Source organism: Arachis stenosperma, chromosome 10 (genome assembly GCF_014773155.1).
Source record: "Arachis stenosperma cultivar V10309 chromosome 10, arast.V10309.gnm1.PFL2, whole genome shotgun sequence".
Classification (NCBI taxonomy): domain Eukaryota; kingdom Viridiplantae; phylum Streptophyta; class Magnoliopsida; order Fabales; family Fabaceae; genus Arachis; species Arachis stenosperma.
This window is the reverse complement of record NC_080386.1, coordinates 112,930,124-112,950,827: the sequence shown is the minus strand read 5'-3', so window position 1 is coordinate 112,950,827 and position 20,704 is coordinate 112,930,124. Positions and strand designations below refer to the sequence as shown.

The 20,704-nt window shown below is 34.3% G+C and overlaps 1 protein-coding gene across 1 annotated transcript; it reads left to right on the top strand.

Moving 5' to 3' along the window:
- On the top strand, positions 1 to 939 carry LOC130957490 (uncharacterized). The gene has a single exon (XM_057884345.1). The coding sequence runs from the start codon at positions 1 to 3 to the stop codon at positions 937 to 939; it is 939 nt and encodes a 312-aa protein (XP_057740328.1).
- Positions 940 to 20,704: the final 19,765 nt, after the last annotated feature.

Sequence of the window (20,704 nt, the reverse complement as noted above, 5' to 3'; positions counted from 1 at the left end):
ATGCCTCTTCTAACAGGGCAAACTTTCACACCTAACCAGGATCCAAATAAGCTTCCTTCAATATTTATACTTGTGGAAGGTGAAGATATGTTGAATCTAGGTGCATGGTATCACTGTTATGAGTCCGAAGAATTGGATTCCATTGCAAGTAATGATGAAGAGAGTCATCAGGTAGTATTTCCACAAGGAAATGTAGATGCTCCAGTTAGGGAAGTAAGATTGGATTTAGCAATGGAGTTTGAAAATCTGGAACAATTCAAGAAAGCGGTCAGAAAGTACAACATCAACATAAGCAAAAGCATATTCTTTCCAAGAGTTGATTCTACCAGGTATAAGACTATATGTTATGATGAGGATTGTCCATGGCAGATATACTGTGCAAAGAGGTCATATCCATTAAGCTTTCAAGTGAAGACATTTATCAATGAACATACATGCAGCAGAGTCAATAAGAACAAATTTGCAGATGCAAAGTGGATTGTTGATGATATTAAAGACAAGATACGTGATTACCCAAAAATGACGCAAAGACAGGCAAACAACTTTTTTAAGAAGGAGTATGATGTAATTGTCAATAAGAAGAAGATATATAGGGCTATGGTGAAAGCAAGGAAAATGATTGAAGGGTCAGAAATAGCTCAATATACACTTCTTAGGGACTATGCAAATGAAGTTATAAAGACTAACCCTAGCTCTACTGTAAGAATCAGCACCAATTTTGTGAAAGGCACTAGACATAAATTCAAAAGGATATACATTTATTTGGAAGGTTGTAAGACGGGATTTTCGGTTGGCTGCATGCTATTCATAAGGTTGGATGGTACTTTTCTTAAAGGTTACTATCTTGGACAGTTGCTGATTGCTATCGGCCATGATGCCAATAACTATATATATCCTATATCATATGCAGTTGTGGAATGTGAATGCAAAGAAAGTTGAAAATGGTTTTTGAAACTCCTCCAAGAAAACCTTGGTGACAGATTCATCAATGGGTTCAATTTCATGTCAGACATGCAGAAGGTAATGAATGACTAACTATATTTATTTAGATGTTAATTAATACTAATTGTCCATCTATTGTATATATTTAGTGTTGTATAGAGATGATAGCGATGATGTTATTATTTTATTTGTTTACACCAGGGATTCATCCATACTCTACATAAAGTAAATCCAGGAGCACATAACAGATTTTATGTTATGTACATCTGACAAAATTTAAAAAAACAGTGTGGAGATACAGAGTTAAAGATGGCTATGTGGAGATGTGCCAAAGCAACAATGTTTCAGGAGTTCAATGCTGTTCTGGATAGGATCAGACAAATTAATCCCCATGCTTGAGAGTATTTTAATATGATACCCCCAAATCAATGAAGTAGGTCAGGTTTTAGCAAATATCCGAAGTTTGACAATTACATGAGAAATAACTGCGAGTCATTCAACTCTAGGATCAATATGATGAACATCATCGCTAGAAGTGAGAAGGCATTGGTGGGATATAATGGAATCATCACTCCTGTGTAGCAGAGTAGGTTAGATAAAGAGAAAAGGGAGAGTAATAAGTGGAGGCTGTTTTTCACAGGAGATGAGCCTGAAAATATCTACGAAATTCAGTGCTTGCCACACAAGGTTATGGTTGATTTTGAAAAAAGGACTTGTAGTTGCAGATTTTGGAAACAAATTAGGTTGTCCTGTAGGCATATATGCGTTGTTCTTGCATACCAAAATAAGAGACCAGGAGAATATGTACACAATTGACTTTCTATAGTGGCATATAATAGCACATACCAGTTTGTTATCCAACATATCTCAAGTCAAGAAACCTCCAATAATACCCCCAATTTACAAAAAGTAAATTGGAAGACCAGTTGAAAAGAGACAAAAAGAATGATGAACCAAAAGATTCCAATCCAGATTCTCATAGGGTTCCCAAAAAAAATGGTCCCATCACTTGCAAGTATTTCTTAAAAGTATACAAATTCATTCCTGGTTAATTTAGTATTATAATTAATGACACTTTTATATGCATAAAATTTGTATTGCAAACTGGTCACAACAATCGTAGCTATCTCAAGAGGAAGGAAGCAATAACTGAGAGTGTAGGAGAACAAAGTTTAACTCAATAACCTTCCTCTGATGGAGCTACTATGGATGATGAAAAGGCAGCAAGGCTAGAAGAGATATTCTGGGAGAAAACAATAAACATTGTTGAAGCAGCTGAAGCAATAGCAACTTAACTCCCAAAAGTCCATCCAATAATATTCTTAACTACTTAGTTTTATAATTTATTTTTAAATGACAGTAATATGCATTAACTGTTGTAAAAAACTCTAACAATTTCACAACCTGTTCTAGTTCTAGTTAGGCCTCCTTCAGTCAGGCCACCAAGTGCAAAAAGACCCCGTGAGAAGAAGAAGAAGAATTTGAAAAAAAAAAATCCACCAACCACTTAAAATGGTACTTAGCTACCATCATTTGCTCAATCACTTGTGAGACCACCAACACCAAATATACAACCATCAATAAGGCCATCACCTCTAATATCTCAGTTGCCCCCCACTGTGACACTTCAAGCCATGCAAGCTGTCTCGCAGAAAACTACTTTAAGGTTCATGGACTTCATGCCAACTCCTACAATTAGAGGATCAAGTTCAACTAGGTGGCTCCAACCAAGTTTTAGACCACCAGCAAGAACGGAGTCAATCACTGCACAATTGAATGGAGGATTAAGTGAAAGCAGCAATTCCACTCTAAATCCATGAAGCAACATGTTTAAATTTTAGAGTGTTTTGTTTCTTCTAGTTCTCAGTGGACAACTAATATGTAGTTTATGTTATTTTGTTGGATATTGCACATACTTTACTCTATTTTGCTTATGTTTTGGTTTTTAGTTTGCATTGATCATAATGATTGATAATAGCACTTATTTTACATGTATCAGTGACTCAGTCACTACTTACATAGCATGTTGTTTTACTTATGTTTTATCGTATTTTGGTATACCTTAAAAGTCAACAAAAATACTAGTTATTAAAGAATATATTGTGCAAGTTTTATATTTTGTAAGATCACATTTAATATTTTTTCAATGTGTCATGTATACAAATATCAATCTTTCAATCGAGTATGGTTATTTTTGTCATGACAAAGACAACACAACCAAACATATCAACCACACAAAAATATCGAACAGACACGAAACTACTAGCCATGGCATTGTATAATCATACACAAAGAATTATTCAGATTCAAAACCTACTCAAAATTAGATACACATTGCACACAAAGTTAAATACTACAAAGATTGACATAGTCACAAGCCAAAACCTAAGTCTACTAACTTCAGCTCCAATCTTCCCTAACTTCATGAGCATCTTCACTTCAGTCTCAGCCTCAAGAATATTTTCGTGCATCTTTCTTTCTGAAAATCTCCTCAAATTTTTCTATTGACCTTCAATTTCGTCTACCCATACAAGGTAGCTGCAGTCTGAATTCTATCAATGGCAAAAAAAAAATTACATCAGAAAGATATTTACTTCGAATAAAATAAAGTGTACAAAGGGTATAACTTCCATTTGGGAGAGCGGACGAATCACCTCCCTGGATTCATTGCTGTCCCCGACTGCAACAAGGTCACATCCAACCCACAAAAGTATCTCCCACTGAACTTTCTATCATGCACCCGCTTTGAAATTGAGCTTCCAGATACACTACAACTCCCATTCAAAGGTGGGGTAAAAAGTCGCCTTGACATTGAAATATCTTCGAAGAATTTTGTTAACCTAGGGTTAGGGTTTGTGTTTGAGATGAGAAAAATTTTAATTTGAGAAATTTTGGGATTTAGGATCCATTATAATAGTCACATAGCTCATCATGCTACGTATGAAGACCCCCTTGGCCACGTAAGGCCGTAACGTGCCATGTAGGGAGGGTTACTAATGGAGTCAACGCCGGAGTAATGATTGGGTAGTTTCAATACACAGAAATCATTATTGATGGGTACATTTGGTAATTTCTTTTTTCTATGAGTAGATTTGTTAGTGTTTTCAACTTTTATAGGTAGAAATGGTAGTTTACTCATGTTATTAATGTAAACGATATTGTAAATTAGCCGGCTGAAATAATTCTTAGCTGTAAAACAATTCCCTGAGCAGCAAATATGCTTCAAATAATTATATTCCTTAATGATATAAAAAGAAAGGAGACTATTGAAGACAAATGGCAAAAGATAATTATATCAAAGAGACAGATAAAAATATTAAATATTTTCATATTATGGCAACAATTAAACTTTAAAGAAAATAGATATTGAAACTCAAAGTAGAAAGCAGAAAATTCAGAGATCATATAAGGATAAAAAATGAAGCAAAAAGATTTTGTCAAAAATTTATACAAATAAGATATGATGCCAAATATTAAAATATAAGAAGGTCTTCTTAACAAAATTTCTACAAAGCAAGCGGCTGATTTGAAGAGGATCTGACTACTAGAAGAGATCAAAGAGGTAGTGTGGAGTTGTGGCTTTTCAAAGACACTAGGTTCGAATTACTTTAATATGTATTTCATCAAAAACACGTGGGAGATCATTGGAAGTGATTTTAGCGAGTTGGTCCTAGAATTCTTTAGAATAGGGTACCTATCTAGTTCTATCAACATGGCTTGGGTAACCCTTGTCTCAAAACTGAATTATCCGAAAGAGCTGAAGAACTTTAAGCCAACTAATATGGTTGGTAGTATTTACAAAATTATCTCAAAGATTCTTGTGAACAGGATGAATAAAAGTGATGGGTGAATTGGTCGGAGAGGTACAATTGGCATTTTAGACTAGGTGTTTTATTAAATAGGCTATATTTGGGCTTTTTGTAAAGCCTATTAGTTAAAAAGGCCAAGTCATAGACTTAAAAAAAACCTACAAAACTCGTTGGGCCTAACTTGTTAAAATATATTTTTGTAAAAAATAAATTATTCTTAGTTTAGACTTTTAACTTTTCAGTTATATTAAAAATAAAACAAAACTAAAAAGAATTAATAGTCAAGATTAGTTAAGATTGTAGTTTTATTGTTAAAAAAAGTTTATGGATTATAAATATAGTTAAGATATGTGATTAACAATTGATATATAAATGAATTATGCTATACAAATTATGAATTGTAAATTTTGGATTGAAATTAGTGTTAATTTAAAATTTTTAATTTTATTATTTTGAGTTATATTTCATGAAACAAACGTTTCAAATAGGTTCGTGGACTTGTCGAACTTTAAATAGGTCAGAATTGAGCTTGAAAAAAAAATCTATAAGAGGTAATAAGCCTAGGGTTGAACCATCTATTTATAACATGGGTTAGGCTCGTTAAAGTTGAAACTCGGTTCGACTTAGACCATTTTTATCTCTGATAATACTACTTAAATTTGTGTTTCTTTATATATTCCAAAGATAATAAATTATTTTAAAATTACTTTTTAACTAAAGCAACCAAATATAAATTGATTATCACATAATTAGTTATTTTAAAATATAATTATAAAAATATAAGTAATTAAAATAAATTTATATTTTTCAACCGAGACTTGTCTACCTAATCTTGTCTTGCCCAAAAATCATAACCACTGCCAACAAATATCATCACATAAAAATAATTATATTGATTAAGTTGGGTTGGTTTAGTGGTTAGATTACTAGTTCGCTTAAACAAGTATAGAGAGTTTGAATTTTACCTTATATTTCGTGACAGATTAAGCCTTAACTTGTTAGATTGGGAGATACCGTAAAAAATAACAAAAAAATTAATTATATTTTAAATGGTTTTAAAAGTAATTTAATTTCTTTATCTCGTACTATCATCTCATATATCATCAGATCACATAAGTTAAAATAATTTGAAAAAATAAAAATAAAAAATACAAGTTTATCTATTATTTTTTTATGACTTTTTTTTGTTACTCTCTATTATTAGTTTATAGAATAAAGTATTTTGTATAATAAAATTGGTGAACACTACAGTTAAAACCTAAGTTCATATAGATCTACAAAAGTTGGTAGAGGTAGGCATGTGGATCGCAACTTATTGACTAATACTCCTAGTGTCTGGCACATAGTTATTAGAACCGACCCGACAATCGATCCGGCTAAGTCACTAGGTCACAGGTTCAACCGGTGGGTCACAGGTTCAACTGGTTGATCCGATCATAATTAAATAATTATATAAAATTTAATTTTTTTATATCAAATTAACTTATTTTCTAATTTATTAATTAATTAGTATCTATTACATTATTCAAATATATGTTAAAAATATTAATATTAATAATATTAATATTAATAGATGTTATATAATTATTAATAACAAAAATATGCCATTGATTAATAAAAACTTTTTTCTTTTTTTAATTTAAAGATATTTAACAAAGTTTAATTTTTATTTTAATAATTATATATAATTAAAAAATAATTATTTTTAAAAAAGTAAATATAAAATAAAAAATAAAATAAATTAATATGAACACTATTTATTAGAATAAAAAAATAAAAAATATCTTAAATTTACATGACTAAAAGAATTAATATACAAGTGATTAATTAGGATATGTCTAATAGTTAGTAATATATTTATTAAAACACACTATATAATACAAAGAGAAAACTTGCCCCACTGATTGCAAGGGCTCTTTTGCAACTTGAATAACTCAAGTTCGAACCCTAGCAGCAGCGCCTAGTATATATTCTGGATGATGCTGACATCAGGTCAATCGGTTCGGTTCGAGTTTCAGTTTAGACTGGATTTGACCGGTTCGTTTATTTATCCGGTTCAAATGTTAACCCGAACTGGTTTAAGATCCAGTTCATTCAGTTTTTTGGTCAAACCGACCGATCCGGTCCGGATTTGATAACTATGGTCTGGCATGAGGGAACAAAAGATGTTGTGTATGATTTTTCTGGCCTGCACATATCAGTTTTAGTCAAGCCGTGTCGTCGCTAACGTCAACGGAGGGTCGATGTGCCTGGGCCCCGTTCATGTGGTTGGACTGATATTTGGTTGGGCCATTTTTTGGTAATTCAGTACTAATTCATTATGCCATTATTTGTTATCAACATCATTTTATTAGTATCGTTGAGTTCGATAGTACTATTGGTATTATTATTATTAGCAATAATTTTGTCTCAGAATATTTACATGTATTTATTATGTGAGAACCACAACATATTAATTTCTGAAACAACCATAAAGAGAGATGCACAAGGCCCGGCCCAGTTCAAAGTTCTGGCCCGAACCCAAACATTTTGGGACCTAATTTGGTGTGATTTCGGGTGTAGGGTCGAGTAAGGGTCTCAAAAATAGACCCGATCATTATTTAGGGCTGGGTTCGAGTCAAGACGAACCCGACTTCACTTAGCTCATGTGTACTCTAAGAGACTAAAAAAGGTATATAGTTTTAAATTAATTCTAATATTATTTTTATATTAATTATAAACTTATTATTTTATTTTTAATCACACTTGTTTTATTAGAAAACAGATTAAAGAAGCATAAAATTAGAATTTATGGACAAATTGAAGTTCAAATATGGATATCAACTTCTCCGTAATAAGTTTTTTTCTTTATAAATAACCACATCATAATTTTTTGACATAAAATTTATCAAGACTCGAATTTTACCAGTTTAGACTCAATTTTAGTGTGACCCGAAAGTAGTAAGATTTCACCGGGTCTATGATCGGATAAGGATCTCAAAAATAGACCCGCTCATTATTTAGGGTCAAGTCTGGGTTAAAACGAACCTGGTTTCACCCGGCCCGTACACACCCTTAAGTCCATAAGAATAATTAAAAAACATTTTCCAGTAATTATAAGATTATATTAGTGTTTGTATCTGTAGCAAAGGATACGAGCTTGTAAGATCAGGGAATCAGATTCTCTAATTTAGCTGACTGCGGAACTAGGCCGGAAGGACAACCTGCAAAATATTTTGATACTTAGGTCAGTAGTGTTCTTAGGTTTTAGAGATGATTAGAATTTACCTATTGAATTTTCTCTCCTTTTATGAGTATCATTCTTGTATAGAACAGTACCTAAACTTAGGTCTCTTGACTTAAGCATTTTGTCACGAGCACCCGAGTTTACGAGATCAAGCCTAAACAAGTTTTTCATTTTTGAAGCGCCAAAGATCTCCAAGAAACTTTTCAATTTTCTTTGTGCAGTTGTAATTTTTCTCGGTTTGTGAACCGTCAGTTTTGCAATTACAGCTTCTCTCTCCATCATTTAATGCTATATTAGTTTTTAATTTAATAACTCTACTTCAACTTCACTTTTTTCATTTCTCCAAAATTTCCTTTCTTTCCAAAGGATTTCTACCAAGGTTATAAAAATCGATCAATGAACTGATATAGTGACTAGTTCAATGGTTCAGAAGTTCAACCAGAGTTCAACCGATTTAATCAAATATAAAATAAAATTATTAAAAATTTAATATATAATTTTGAATATTTAAATTTAATGATTTTTAAGTTGATAAAATTTAAAATTTTACAATTTTATCTAATAAATTATCCATAATTTATCATTAAAAGTTCACAAACATCTTCAAACATCAAAATTTATAACTAATAAAAATCAAAATGCATAAAAATGACAAATCGAAATAAGAAAAATTAGCATAAACAACTCAATAAGAAAAATCACCATAAACAACTTAAAATTAGAAAATTTTCAATATAAACAATGCAATGAAGCTCTACACCTCAACACCATCAACAACTTAGATCAGAAAAATTAGCAACCAGAATCAACAAATTAGAAAAATCAAGATAACCCATTCAAAATCAGAATCATAGCATAAACAACTAAGAGTTGATTCTAGCATAAATAATTTGGTGCATTGAGTGGAATTGAAGATGTAGCACTAAAATCAAAGGATGCCTCAACTTTCAAGTCTAATTATCATCTACTAAACAAAAACCATACTTCAAACCTAGTGTTTAAAATTAGTAGAATCAAATCAGCCCGAATTACCTTAGAAGCATTAATAAAAAATAAATAAAATTTATCTCGTGAAAAAGAATCATATTTGCATATTTAGAGGAAGTTACATGGTTATTTAAAGGAAGAAGAGAGGATCATTTTGGTGAAATTGGAGTTTTGATTTGAGTTTTAATTCAGAAGAAATTAAGCTTTGAAGATTTGGAACTAAGAACTTTTTTCTCTTTTTCTCTCTTCTTATTTTCGGCCACAAGGTGGAAATGAACCAGCCTTGAGGGTATTGGGGGTATAGGGTGAGTTGTGATTAGTTGGCTTGGAGGTGGGTTAAAATAATATTAAAATGTCTCAGGTGTATAACTACTAAAACTAGATGTATCGGAACACTTGTAAAAATATCTCTAAAAATTCTTTTCTGAGCTACTAGCATAAATGACACTAGTAACATATTTAATATGAGAATAGATCATGTATGATGAGGCATTAGCATTGCTAAAGTCATCAAAGAGTGCTGGTTAAACCGATTTCCTATTTTTAACTAAAACAGACCAGGTAACCTTATAATATCATTCAAACATCTTCTAATACTAATATAATGATAATATTATACTATTATCTCTTCTTTCATGAATCAAGTCCGGTTCATCAACTGAGACTATTTACGAAAACTAGAATTAAAACTCCTAACCGATACGGTTCAAAAACTAGGTTCTTCGTGATTACGTTATCGAGCTTGCCTCAAAAGAGGTTCTAGCTTAAGGATGACATAATGACAATGAGGATTGAGATGCTTGATGATACAGCAGAGGTGTTCCCTTTACTGATCTTTCAGAGAAATCCGTGCCTTCAGAAAAGATCGCGCGTACTCGAAAAACGGGGTTGTTACATTCTACCCCCCTAAAGGAAAATTTTGCCCTCAAAATTTCAGCCACGTGCAAGAATCCATCTTCAAGTGATCTATTTTCTTCAAGCCATCCTGACGAAGAGATCGATCCGTTCCTTACAGCACCCAAATCTCACATAGTCATAGCCAAGGGCATCATAATAGCTTTGGAGATAGTTGTGGCTCACATCGATTCGTCGTTTCGAGCTCGATTAAACCATGCCTATTCACAGTCATTGAGGTCTTATCTGCACCAAACAATCAACATTAAGGTGATCAATCTTAATATCTCATGTTAAGCACAAGCAATCCTAAAATGAGCGCTCATAAACATTCATGCCTAATGTATCTTAAAGATACCCTAACAACATGAGACACACAAGCAGCGTATGCAGTAAAGCATAGTTAGTCCACTTCCCAGACTCTACTGGGAATGAACTGCTCTAATACCAAATTGTAACGACCTAATTTCTGGTACGTCATAATCATACTAGAAACTGAGCGCTACCAACTTGTCTTCCTAATTATTATTTATTATTTATTATATGAGCCTGATTCATTGTTATAAGCGTAGTTATTTTGCGAGGTACTTTTTTTTTTTAAAACGTTTGGATTAATAAAATGAATCATTCATAATCAATTCACAAATGATAACAAATAAAACAATTTTAAGCAATCACACATAAATACATCACAAGCAGTTGACAACATTCGGTGATTCGGCCTTTATTATAGTATAGACTTTTAGTTAGAACACCTCTAGATATAACTAGATAATAACTATATACATATATGTACATACAACATCCCAAGCCCTGACCTGTTCAAGAAGTCCCTAGGCTGGCACCCAGGCTAGCCTAGACTCTATACTCACCTAGTCCCTCTAAACTACTAAAGCGAGGAAAAGTATGTTCTAAGTCATCAAAACTCAAGTAAAGTGGAACGTCATCAAAAGGTGGAAGATTGTCTACTACTCCTCTACACGATCATACATTGTCATATGACGTCTCACTGGTACTTCATCACGTAGCCACATAACAGGAGTCTCATACACAGGATTTAGGTCAAAGTTCCCATATGAACGGGGTGCAAACGTTGGCTGGTCTCACAGTATATACATATAAACAGAAAATGAATCTCGCTCTAGACTCAGAAGGCTACCCAGAGCAGAACTCTTTTGCAGAACGATCATTAGTGGACTATAGAAAGATACTCTTGCTTCCATCTGGAGGGAGAAGGGAGAGAGAAGGGGTAAGAACTAGGGATTTTTTAGTAGGGCCAGGGTTATTAGTTAAGTTCATTAATTCTGTATTATTTAGCAGATAAATAGCAGAATACAGAGAAGCAAAAAATAGAAGATACAGATAAATAGCGAAAATAGAGAAAACAGAAAGCAAAACACGAACAAAAGAATACAAGAAAATAAGACACAGACACAGAGAATAAAATACAAACAAACAAAGCATACATTCATACAACAATCATAACAGAGAAAATGCACAACCAAGTATGATGCATATCTGTCCTATGCAGGCTATGAGCTCACGTGTCAGTTTACACCCTGTAGCCCGACATTACCTCGGAACAAATCCCAGATATGGTTTCCCTTTGTGTCCTTAGTGCATACGTGTCGGTGGTAAAAATACCACTCCTTCGTGACTACCGGCAGTCGGTGCAAAGTTCGATCCCATAATATACGCACAAGGGGAAACAGTGATCCTCAGTTTGTGGATGTCCCCGAGATCAACACACACAAAAAAACAGAGATCCTCAATTCGTAGGTTTCCCCGAGATCAACATACAACAAAACAGAGATCCTCAGTTCGTGGGTTATTCCCGAGATCAACATACAACAGTTCGTGGGTTATTCCCGTAATCAATGATTATCAATTCGTGGGTTTTCCCGCATTTAAAACAAATAACAATTTATAGGTTTCTCTGAGATCAATGATCATTCAGTTCGTGGGTACTTCCTGAATTTAACCAATTATCAATCTGTGGGTTTTACAACTCTTCTCTCTTTGTCTCTTTACTCTGCTCTAATTACTCTTTTCTCTTAGTCTCTTCACTCAGCTCTGATTACTCTTTTTCTCTTAGTTTCTTTACTCTGCTCTAGTTACTCTTTTCTCTATATCTCTTTACTCTACTCTGGTTACTCTTTTCTCTTAGTCTCTTTACTCCGCTCTTGTTTCTCAGTTTAACGTATGTATTTAAAACTTATGTAAATTTTGGTATGAATAGTTAGTATGTCCCAAGTATAGGTTCATTAAGTCTATACTAAAACAGTTTAACTTTTCATATTATATCGAACCCTAGGCGCAACTCAAGAACTAACTATGTTGCCCTAGTTCGTTCGCTAATCTCTGTTTGATTCTGTCATTAAAACTTTACAGACTTTTTCTTCGATTTTTATCTCTTCTTTAATTTTTTATCTTTCCATTGTCTTTGCCTCACTAATATGTTATTACCACTCCCTAGGTGTTTTATGAAGGTAATCATGAGATTTTACGCTTAAAGTTGTCTTTCTAAAACTTTTACGGGAAACTGCCTTTTTTGTATTATTTTATTATTTTATTATTAAATTTTCAAAAATTACCTTACCTTTACCTTTTAACTTTAAAATTCACTTTTTACCACCCGTAACTTTTAATATTTCTACTTTAACCACCCTAACTTTTGGAAATTACAAAATAACCCCTCAAACACCAAAATAATTACTTCATTGCCCTTTTATGGATCAAAAGGGTGTTCTTCATTGTTCTTCACTATACTCAAAGTGTTCTTCGTGTTCTTCGTAAATTTTTTAGATTCTTTCTCTATTTTCACCTGTTTTTTAATCTTTTCAGCAACCGATTTTTACCAAAATTCAAAATAAAATTGCAGCCACCAAAACCCCATATTTTCCCCTTGATTACAACATAAATTCAAGCCCAATTTAAGGGTTAGGGTTTCATTTTTCAACAGCTCCAAGAACATAAACTCATAGCTTGAATTTCATTAAATTTCATCGAAATTTCACCAAAATTTCAAAAAAAAAATCACTCATATAAACAATCAATTTCAAGCATAACCAAACCATATCATAATCACACAACTCAAACACAATTAATGAAGATTAATTTTACCATACCCTACCTTGATTTGCCGCTCCAAATCCGGTTACTCTTTGAAGTGTTCTTAAAGCACTTTTTCCTCCTAAATCACATCAAAAACAACTTTAAACACAAAATCCCTCAAATGACTGAACCTTTATATGTGTGTTAGGATGAGATTCCTCACCTTACTCTTGCTGGAAATTGAGGTTTCTTAGCCCTCAAGTCAAGTTAAGCATGATTCCTAAGGAAGAACATCAAGAAAACACATGTTTAAGCATGTTTCCTTGAAAACCGAATTCAAAGGGAAAAGGGACAGCCATCTAACCTTATTTCCATTCTTGAGAAGTTACATGGTTATGTAGAGGAAGAAGAGAGGATCATTTTGGTGAAATTGAAATTTTGATTTGAGTTTTAGTTCAAAAGAAATCAAGCTTTGAAGATTTGGAACTAAGAACTTTTCTCTCTTTTTCTCTCTTCCTATTTTTGGCCACAAGGTGGAAATGAACCAGCCTTCGAGGTATTGGGGGTATAGGGTGAGTTGTTATTGGTTGGCTTGGAGGTGGGTTAAAATAATATTAAAATATCTCAGGTGTATAACTACTAAAACTAGATGTATCGAAACACTTGTAAAAACATCTCTAAAAATTCTTTTCTGAGCTACTAGCATAAATGACACTAGTAACATATTTAATATGAGAATAGATCATCTATGATGAGGTATTAGCATTGCTAAAGTCATCAGAGAGTGCTGGTGTTAAGCTGCACTAGTAAACAGTGAACCCGGTTAAACCGATTTCCTGTTTTTAACTAAAATAGACCAGGTAACCTTATAATATCATTCAAGCATCTTCTAATACTAATATAATGATAATATTATACTATTATCTCCCTTCTGTCATGAATCAAGTTCGGTTTGTCAAACAGAGACTATTTACGAAAACTAGAATCAAAACTCCTAACCGATACAGTTCAAAAACTAGGTTCTTCGTGATTACGTTATCGAGCTTGCCTCAGAAGAGGTTCTAGCTTAAGGATGACATAATGACAATGAGGATTGAGATTCTTGATGATTCAGTAGAGGTGTTCCCTTTACTGATCTTTTGGAGAAATCCGTGCCTTCAGAAAAGATCTCGCATACTCGAAAAACGGGGTTGTTACAGACCCTTTTTAAGATTACAAATATATCCAAATCTAATGCTCCAGAAGAGTGAGCTCAGAGAGAGACAAAGAACTTGAAGAAAGACACGACAGTGAGGAGAAGAGCTCCAAGCGCGATGGAGAGAAGAGGATGTCGATCTATAGAGACTACTTTTGGCAACGACAGCGCACTCTCTGTCCAATTGTTGCAGCAACGACAACCTCTGGCCAAAGAGAGGAAATTAGTTATGGAGAAAGTGCGGCTAGGGTTTCTAATGATGATTGCTCTGATAGGGTTTAGGTTGCTTTTAGTCAGTTGCATTTGTGAGAGAAAGAAGCGGGAGGGGTGTTGTTCTGTTCATTGGTTTTTTTAAACACAAAACAGCGCCGCTTTGACTAGCAGAAGAGTGAATCGGACCTTTGAAAGGAAGAAAGGTAAAAAAATTAGAAATACCAAAGAGAAGAACCTAAAAGAATAATGATGCAAAATGTAACACCCTACTATGCAGAGGTTTACGCTTAAGTCGTAAAACAAAGGTAGTAAGGTATTACGACCTCTAAAAGTAAAATATTTAAGTAGATATAAAGGAAGGATTTGTAACTAGGAGCCTTGAAAGAAAGTTTAAGCGAAAACCGTAAAAGAAAACGTGTCACACACGGAAAAAATGAAACCGGATAAAACAAAAAGGATACATAGATATGTACCTAAAGGATAGAGGGTCAAAATACAGAATATCAAGCTCCTACTCAGCCTGTGAAGTTAAGACTGGCTGAAGTATAAGTAGATACATATATATAACCCAATAGATCCCAAATGCAATACATATATAAAAACCTGTTTCTCCAACGTCGACCTCTATGAGGGACAATACAAGTTATATGTACATATAGGAGAATCTAAAATAGTAGTACAAAATATAGTCTAAAAATATAAATTTCCCAAAACACATTTCGCTTGATCATAAGTCTCAGACGCTCACCGAGGTGCCTCCCGACCTACATCTGAAAATAACAACATATATATGGTATGTGAACTGGAGATTTTCAATATGGTAATGGTGCCTACATAAATTAAATATAAGGTTAAAACTGGAGGCAATCTTATAACTTCGACACTCAAATTTAAAACTTAAAGCTTAAAACTAGAGACCATAAGTAGGGTAGTTTGTCTAAGGTTCTTAATCCTAACTCAATTCTAACTTAATTCTAACTTATTCCCTTAGCTTCTCACCTTCTTCCCATCCTCCAAAACTCTAGTACATAGACAAGCAATACAGATAAAGCAAACACAAGTATGTATATGATGTATGCCTTTTCTACTGGCTGTGAGCTCACGTGTCGGTTACTTTACCAGAACCTGACACACCTAGTAACTAAGCCGGATATCGTCTTTTTGACGTGCTCCACACTCTTGGGATATAATGTCCGCCGTGTTTTCTGGGATAAAGTGTTCCCACACTCTTGGGATATAGCGCCCACTCTGCTCTCGGGATATAGTTTCCACCACACTCATGGGATATAGTGCTCGACTCACTTCCCAGGATAAAGTGCTCCCACACTTTTGGGATATAACGTCTGTCACGCTCTTGGGATATAGTGCCTGACACACTCATGAGATATAGTGCCTGCCGCACTTTACAAACAGAGAGAAAACTTAAACATACTCATCATCAACATTCTAAATCAGACCTTATTTATCAAATTTATTCATTATCAATCATTAATTATCAATTTTGTCATCATTCATAACATCATCATCATTATTTCCTCACACTTCATTTTATCCAAAATTCCGTCCACAGAAGATTACAAGCCTAATTCTCTGTATCTAGTCTCAAATGGAAGTATCTTGAAGATCCAAACCCATTTGAAATAGTTAAGTTGAATAAAATAAAAAAAGAAAATCAATTTCTCTTAGAAAAATTGGTTTTAAGTTTGAAAGCTCTGCACCAAGACAACAAGCTATCATGTTCTTAGAAAATTCACTAAAAATCATATTTTCACTTTTTGCATATGAAATTTTCCAAAAATAAGCTAGACTTATAGAGCTTTAAATCAATCAAAGTTTCACAGAAAAAGCATTTTTCTGGAGAGATTTATATTGATTACAAGTTTGCTTTCAAAAACTAGTTTCTCTGTCAAAACAATTAAGAGCTATATTTTTAAAACAAGCACAACTTCTTCTATAAAATTTATGAAAGTCTGAAATTTTTACACAAACAAGAAAGAGTCCTAGTCTCAATGTAGTTTTGGTTCCACTCAAAATTATGGTCAGGATTGGGAGATATAAGCTTGGAAAGTTTTTGGTTTGATTATGCAGCAGCAGAAAATCAACATTGAATTTGCTATACCATATAAATATCACTAAATATCCTAAATCAAAATTAACCTCCAAAACTCATAATTTCAATCTAATACCATATAAATATCACTAAATCAACATAAAATTTGGTATACCAATAATTACACATAGGTTAGAGAATTCTCACCTTACAAACGGAGGTTTGAGACAAGACTTGGCAAGTCCACAAGGTTAATTTGATCCTAAACACCCAAAATCACATAATCCCTCAAAATAAATACCTCAAAATTTGAAATTTAGGGTAGAGTGGTTGGGCAAGAAATAGTGAGGTACTTACCAAATTGTTCTATGGATTTTGATGAGCTCGTCGCGGTGGTCGCATTTGCGGCGATCGGAGCTCCGAATTAAAAGTTATGGCCAAATAAATTTTGAGTGAGGGTTTGGTGTTTCTCCCCTTTCCCTTGAGTGTTCATCGTGTTTCCCTTGTGCTTGAGGGAAGAAGAGCTGATGCTCTTAGTTAATGGGTGAGTGAGTTGGGTCTTGGGCCCATTATGGATCCGATTCGCTCGGTTCGATCCAACTTTGGGCCAAAACCTTTAAAATTAGTGTCAAAATTCATATTTTAATTATTTCTTTCATTCTAAACTATAAAATTTAAATTTCTAATTTCTTTAAATAATAATTAATTTATTGATTAATTATGTATTAATTACCCAAGATTTACACAAAAATATTCATAAAAATTATAAAAATGCAAAAAAAAAGAAACGACGAAAGATAACAGAAAGGATAAAATTAAAAAAAAAAAGAATCCAAAGATATCATTATTAGTAATAATTTCAAAAAATAATATTTTAAAATTTCAAAACAACTTTAAATTTAACACTATCCTCATCATATATGTTCTCCTTGTTTGCTGTGCAATTCTGTCAGTCATGTCCAAAACTGTGGCAGCGCCTGCACCACCTACCCATTTTGCTGTTGCCGCTTGACCACGGTGCACCTGTTGAATTGATAATCTTCGGATCCAAAATATTGTAACCATCTGCAATAGCATGCACGAAAGTTGAACTGTTACCCTTCTGATCTTTTACTTCAATCTCTTTTAACAGCTGCGCTATCTTGGCAGCAGCGCACTCATGTGTGGCAGGCTGTTGGGCTGCTAACAAACACATAGGGAAAGCAAACAATCCATAACGAACTATACTGTCCCCGGAAATGCTCTATTACGATCCAAACCTCCATCGGAGTCATGGAATGATCCAGACTTACCATCTTTATACCATCTTTTCAGCACCAACTCCATCAACAACGCATCCTTCTCCAACTCTTTCAAAACACAGATGATATGGCTGCATGGAATCCCTATGCTGTTCCAAGCTTGCACGAATACTCATACCTCTCAAAGTTACTTTTATATAGTACAAAGTAAACCCGATGAGACTTATGAAACTTTCTAAACATGAACTTCTATGTGCTACAATAACTCTCCCTATGAAGAATTATCAATGCAGCCACACATTTGATATGTTTCTTGACCTCGAAGAATATCTCTTTGGTATAGATTTGTGACATGGCCCATTCAATTAATTCCAGCCCTGTAGTCATGACCGGTTCTAAATATAGAGATTTATAGTCCGTAATAAACTCATTGTTTCTGTAGTCCTTAACAACAAGTTCAAGATTCTCCACCAACTCCAACAAATAATTTGAAGACTTGATAAACCTTTTAAGCGATGCATTAATGCCCTCGTATCTTGACGTCATTCTCAACTTAGCACAAAACTTGTCGCACAAATACGCATTCGCCCAATGTACCTTCTTTTCGTACATTGTCCAAATCCATTTGTTCTCCTCTAACCCGAACGCAGCAACCATGTCTTAAATGATCATACACAACCATCTTAAATGCATCATATAACACCCAACCATATAGAGCTTTACGCTTAAGCTGTAAAATAGAGATGGTGTGATACTATGACCTCTAATATATATATATATATATATATATATATATATATATATATATATATATATATATATATATATATATATGATGAGCGGATAATTTGTACGCTTTTTGGCATTGTTTTTAGTATGTTTTTAGTAGTTTGAGTTGAGTTTTTAGTATATTTTTATTAGTTTTTAGTTAAAATTCACTTTTCTGGACTTTACTATGAGTTTGTGTATTTTTCTGTGATTTCAGGTATTTTCTGGCTGAAATTGAGGGACCTGAGCAAAAATCTGATCCAGAGACTGAAAAGGACTGCAGATGCTGTTGGATTCTGACCTCCCTGCACTCGAAGTGGATTTTCTGGAGCTACAGAAGCCCAATTGGCGCGCTCTCAACGGCGTTGGAAAGTAGACATCCTGGGCTTTCCAGCAATATATGATAATCCATACTTTGCCCAAGATTTGATGGCCCAAACCGGCGTTCAAAGTCACCTTCAGATTTCCCAGCGTTAAACACCGGAACTGGCACCAAAGTGGGAGTTAAACGCCCAAACTGGCATAAAAGCTGGCGTTTAACTCCAAGAAGAGTCTCTACACGAAAATGCTTCATTGCTCAGCCCAAGCACACACCAAGTGGGCCCGGAAGTGGATTTTTATGTCATTTACTCATCTCTGTACACCTTAGGCTACTAGTTCTCTATATATAGGACCTTTTACTATTGTATTTTCATCTTCTGATCTTTGGAATCTTTTGTTCTTCAGATCTTTTGATCACTTTGGGAGGCTGGCCTCACGGCCATGCCTAGACCTTGTTCTTATGTATTTTCAACGGTGGAGTTTCTACACACCATAGATTAAGGTGTAGAGCTCTGCTGTACCTCGAGTATTAATGCAATTACTATTGTTCTTCCATTCAATTCCGCTTGTTCTTTGTCCAAGATATCACTTGTTCTTCAACTTGATGAATGTGATGATCCGTGACACTCATCATCATTCTCACCTATGAACGTGTGACTGACAACCACCTCCGTTCTACCTTAGATTGGGTGAATATCTCTTGGATTCCTGATACACGATGCATGGTTGATCGCCTGACAACCGAGTGCTCGCCTGACAAACGAGCCAGCCATTCCGTGAGATCAGAGTCTTCGTGGTATAGGCAAGAACTGATGGCGGCATTCAAGAGAATCCGGAAGGTCTAACCTTGTCTGTGGTATTCTGAGTAGGATTCAATAATTGAATGACTGTGACGTGCTTCAAACTCCTGAAGGCGGGGCGTTAGTGACAGACGCAAAAGAATCACTGGATTCTATTCCGGCCTGATTGAGAACCGACAGATGGATAGCCGTGCCGTGACAGGGTGCGTTAAACATTTCCAATGAGAGGATGGGAGGTAGCCACTGACAACGGTGAAACCCTTGCATAAGCTTGCCATGGAAAGGAGTAAGAAGGATTGGATGAAGACAGTAGGAAAGCAGAGAGACGGAAGGGAAAGCATCTTCATACGCTTATCTGAAGTTCTCACCAATGATATACATAAGTATCTCTATCTTTATCTTTATGTTTTATTCATCATCTATACCCATTTGAGTTTGCCTGACTAAGATTTACAAGGTGACCATAGCTTGCTTCATACCAACAATCTCCGTGGGATCGACCCTTACTTGCGTAAGGTTTATTACTTGGACGACCCAGTGCACTTGCTGGTTAGTTGTGCAAAGTTGTGTAGTGATCACAATTTCGCGCACCAAGTTTTTGGCGCTGTTGCCGGGGATTGTTTTGAGTATGCACAACTGACGGTTCATCTTGTTGCTTAGATTAGGTATTTTTCTTCAGAGTTCTTAAGAATAAATTCTAGTGTTTCATGATGATCTGTTGAAGTCTGGCTGGCTGAGAAGCCATGTCTAATCTTATTAGACCGAGGTTTCAACTTATCATCACAAGAGCTTGTTGATTTCTATCAATCTTGCTGTTGGAGCAATGATCTGCTAAGGCTTGGCTGGCCATTGGCCATGTCTAGTGTTTTAAAACGAAGCTTTCTTTGAAAGCTTGGCTGGCTGTGAAGCCATGTCTAATTCCTGGACCGAAGTCTTAGACTAGCATTGCAATGATTCCTGGAATCCAAATTGAGAATTCTGAAACCTTTATTTTCTATTTTCATATAATTTTCGAAAAAGCACAAAAAAATTTCAAAATCATAAAAACCAAAAATATTTTATGTTTCTTGTTTAAGTCTAGTGTCCAATTTTAAGTTTGGTGTCTTGCATGCATTGTTTATTTGATCTTGGTTCTATTTTCAAGTCAATAGTACAGGGAACTGAAGATTCAGAACATGCAGCAGAGGAATTTCACAGAAAAAAG